The sequence below is a fragment of the Mandrillus leucophaeus genome, unplaced genomic scaffold (assembly GCF_000951045.1).
Source record: "Mandrillus leucophaeus isolate KB7577 unplaced genomic scaffold, Mleu.le_1.0 Scaffold426, whole genome shotgun sequence".
In the NCBI taxonomy this organism is placed as follows: Eukaryota; Metazoa; Chordata; class Mammalia; order Primates; family Cercopithecidae; genus Mandrillus; species Mandrillus leucophaeus.
This window is the reverse complement of record NW_012104543.1, coordinates 1,624,891-1,629,303: the sequence shown is the minus strand read 5'-3', so window position 1 is coordinate 1,629,303 and position 4,413 is coordinate 1,624,891. Positions and strand designations below refer to the sequence as shown.

The 4,413-nt window shown below is 51.5% G+C and overlaps 1 protein-coding gene across 1 annotated transcript in view; it reads left to right on the top strand.

Annotated features, from left to right (window-relative positions):
• The window catches only part of TMCO4 (transmembrane and coiled-coil domains 4), a 129,599-nt gene extending 126,093 nt beyond the window's left edge, over positions 1 to 3,506 (top strand). The window contains exon 16 of the mRNA XM_011993149.1: positions 2,280 to 3,506. Coding sequence (XP_011848539.1) covers positions 2,280 to 2,684 — 405 coding nt within the window. The 3' untranslated portion in view covers positions 2,685 to 3,506. The remainder of the gene's footprint in view (positions 1 to 2,279) is intronic.
• The last annotated feature ends 907 nt before the right edge of the window (positions 3,507 to 4,413 follow it).

Sequence of the window (4,413 nt, the reverse complement as noted above, 5' to 3'; positions counted from 1 at the left end):
AAAAAGGAAATAAAAGAAGGAAGGAGGCCTGGATTCAAATCCCAGACCTGCCACATTCTAGCTGTGTGACCTTGGGTAAGTCACTTTACCTCCCTGTGGCTCAATTTCATCTACAATGAGCTGCCGACACCTAGCAAAGGAGTATATCCAGTAAGCTTATTTGCTGCAATGTATTAAGGACCTACTATGTGTCAGGCATTGTCCATTATTACAGCTAGGCATCAGGCATTTCAGTCACACCCCTACTTGACACTCACCAACACATCCCAACACAAAAATGGGATGGACATATGACTCTGACGAAGCGGGTGGCCATTTCTGAGTTCTTGGCCTTTGTCTTAGTTAAGATGCTGGCCCATACAACAGAGGCCCTGCTAATGTTTTGTGGGTTTTGTTTGTTTGTTTCTGGAGACAGGGTCTTGCTCTGTTGTCCAAACTGGAGTGTAGCGGCACAGTCAGGGCTCACTGCAGCCTCAACCTCCCAGGCTCAAGCAATCCTCCCACCCCAGCCTACCTAGTCACTGGAATTACAGGCACACACCACCACGCCCAGCTAATTTTTGTATTTTTCTGTAGAGACAGGGTTTCCCCATCTTGCCCAGGCTGGTCTCAAACTCCTGGGCTCAGGTGATTCTCCTACCTTGGCCTCACAAAGTGGGGATTATAGGGGTGAGCCACCGTGCCTGGCCTAATTGTCTTAAATACACAAGGGTTGATTCCGTCACATAAAAGAAATCAGAATAGGCCAGTTAGGGCTGATGTGCCACTCCACAGTCTTCAGGGACCAGATTTCCCTCATGCTGCTTGTTCTGCCTTCCTTTGTGGGCTGACTCATGGCCCAGGATGGCTGCTCAAGCTCTGGCCACCTCATCTGAATTCCAGCCAGCAGGAAAGAGGACATGAGGGAAGAAGAGCACTCCTCCTCTTAAAGAGAATTCCAAGGAACACCACATCACACTACTGCTTCAACTCATGGGCCAAAACTAGTCACAGTGCTATTCTTAGCTTCAAGGAAGCCTGGGGAGTGTGCCCAGCTGTAAATTTGAGTCCTTGTGACTAAAGAAACGGGAGAGTGAGTTGTAGCCAGCACCTTGCAGTGTATTCTGTAGCTTTCTTTCCAATTTGGGGACTTTTCCAGGGAAAATCCTCACAGCCAACCTCTGGTGAAACTATCCTGTGTTCCCCTTTTTACAGCGGAGGAAATTGAGAGCCAGAGGGGTACAGGGGCCTGACCAAGGTATCACAGCTAGTGAGCAGCAGAGCCCTTCTGGGGTAGCCTAGAGCTGCAGGCATCGGCTGGGCACAGTGGCTCAGGCCTGTAATCCCAGCACTTTGGGAAGCTGAGGCAGCAGGATTTCTTGAGGCCAAGAGTTCAAGACCTGGGCAACATAGGAGACCCCATCTCTACAAAACATTTACAAATTAGCCAGGCATGGTAGCATGCATGTGTAATCCCAGCTACTCAGGAGGCTGAGGTGGGAGGATCACTAGAGCCCAGGAGGTCAAGGCTGCAGGGAGCTATGGTTGTACCACTGCACTCCAGCCTGGAGGAGAGAACCCATCTCTCTCTCTCTCTCTCTCTCTCTCTCTCTCTTTCTCTTCATTTTTCTTTTTTTCATGCTATTTTGACAAAAAGCCCATCCCTAAAAAAAAAAAAAAAAAAAAAAGCTGCCGGGCACAGTGACTCAGGCCTGTAATCCCAACACTTTGGGAGGCTAAGGCCGGTGGATCACTTGAGGCCGGGAGTTCGAGACCAGCCTGGCCAACATGGCAAAACCCCTTCTCTACTAAAGATACAAAAAATTACTGGCATGGTGGCACACGCCTATAATCCCAGCTACTCAGGAGGCTGAGGCAGGAAGATCGCTTGAACCCAGGAGGTGGAGGTTGCAGTGAGCCAAGATTGCGCCACGGTACTCCAGCCTGGGCAACAGAGCAAGACCATGTCTCAAAAAAAAAAAAAAAGCTTCAAGCAAAGAATGAGAGCTTCTACACCACCTTTCTGTTTATCAGGAGATTCCTTCCTGCCCCCAAAGGACCCAGATTTTTTAGAGAAACATCCTTTATCTTTATTTAATAAATTCTAAAACAGCTGTGAACATAGAGCCTTCCCACCCACTCTGGATTTGAGAGCCACTCAGGAATGGAGTCATGGGTTTGGTGACTGGTTGGCTGTGGATGCTCAGGGCAACGCTGAGGCCCAGAAGTTTGGCTGGAGGTCCCTGGGGAGGGCTGGGCTCCACACACCCACTGTGATGCTCACTCACTGTCTCCTGCAGGTCAGCGGCCACCTGGACTATGCCAAGCAGATGGACGCCATCCTGAAGGCTGTGGGCATCCGTACCAAGCCAGGCTGGGATGAGAAGGGGCTCTTGCTGGCCCCAGGCTGCCTGCCCCCCGAGGAGCCTCGCCAGGCAGCAGCTGCCGCCTCATCAGGAGATATCCCCCACCACGCTGGGCAAACCCAGGGTCCCACATCCGGAGACACCTCCAAATTGGCCATGTCCACAGACCCCAGCCAAGCCCAGGTGCAGGCAGGGCTGGACCAATCTGAAGGGGCCTCCCTTCCTGCTGCTGCCAGCCCTGAAAGCACCCCCATCTGCAGCCATGGCACGGACCCCAACCCACTGGGCTGCCCCGATTGTGCCTGCAAGACCCAGGACCCCAGCCCGGGGCTGGACTGACCACAGCAGGGGACCTGAGCCATCCTTCCCAATCTCTGTATGCAGCTCTCTCTCATACCCTCGGGTTCCTCCCAGGAGCTCTGGAGGTGCAGAATTTCCACCAGTCTCTTTCCTAAACTGAAGGAATTAGGACTGAAAGGGAAAGGAAATGGAAGGAAGGAGAATTTGGAAGAGAGAACACGCCCACCCTGGGGAAGCTGCCTATCCCCAGGGAAACCCCACCAGGGAGCAGCCGTCCCCTCATCAGACACCTGCAGAGTCAACCAAGCACGGCTTAGAGCCCCAGAACTGGAAGCCAGCTGTGGGCTTTCTGTGCTTCCTCTCATAGCTTTGGAGTCTGGCTGCCCATCAGGAGGTCCCGGGGGCTCTCTGGGACCTGAGGCTCCCACACCACCTCTCCCCTGGCCTCAGTAAAACCAGGTGTATGCCTGCTCTTCCATCCACACTCCAGCCCACCAGCTGACAGCCACCATCAACTGGCAGTAACCGAGCAGGCGCAGGTACAAAGAGGGCAGCTCACTCCTGCTCTTAGGAGATCCAGTCAGATCTGCCCTGTACAGCCATGCAGGCTGTGCACTGCACAACTCCAGGGACATTAGTCACACAGATGCAATGTGAGTGTGCTCCCCCATCACGCAACATCTGGACATAACTAACAGAGCATGGTGAATACATGCTGAATTGCTTTCAGTAAGGCTGTGAACTAGGCCTGGGGACAAGAATGAATTTTACATGGAAAGAATTTCCTGTAGCAGGAACAGAGGGGATAACAACAGCAATAAATAACAATAAGAAGCTACCACTTCTTGAGCATGTACCACATACCAAGTGGTTGCCTGGGATGTGTCAGTTGCCCTTCACAGCAATCCTATGAGGTAGGGACTATTATTATCTTCATTTTATATTTGGGGAAACCGAGGCTCAGAGAGATCAGGTAACCTGCTGAAGGCCGAACAGCTGGTTAGTGATGGAGCCAAGTTCCAGGCCCCTGTATGTCAGACTCCAATGCCCAAGCCCCAAGCCACTGGGTCTGCATCCGTGAGAGCCTTCCTCTTTGTTCCTCCCACAGTACCTGAATGACAGGGCCAGAGATAATGCACCCCCATTGTGCAGATGGGGAAATCAAGGCCCAGGCAGAGGAAGAATTGACAAGCTCTGGGGGAGGTGGGAGGAGGGCAGCAGAAATTAGAGTGGTAGAACATAGGAGCCAGATCACCGCTCAGATGCATGTGTATTCATTTGTATTCATTTGTTCATTCAACACACATTTATGGCTCATGCCTGTAATCTCAGCACTTTGGGAGGCCAAAGTAGGAGGATTGCTTGAGGCCAGGAGTTGGAGATCAGTCTGGGCAACATAGCGAGACCTGGTATTGACAAAAAATTAAAATAAAAAAATTAGCCACTGCCAACTACTCAGAAGGCTGAGGCGGGAGGATTGCCTGAGCCCAGGAGTTCGAGGCTGCAGCGAGCTATGATTGTGCCACAGCCTGGGTGAAAGAGTGAGACTCCGACTCTTTTTTTTTTGAGATGGAGTCTTGTCACCAGGCTAGAGTGCAATGGCATGATCTTGGCTCACTGCAACCTCCACCTGCCGAGTTCAAGGGTTTCTCCTGCCTCAGCCTCCCGAGTAGCTGGGATTAAGGCACCTGCCACCACACCCGGCTAATTTTTTGTATTTTTAGTAGAGATGGGGTTTTTTTTTGTTTTTTTTTTTTTTTTTGTATTT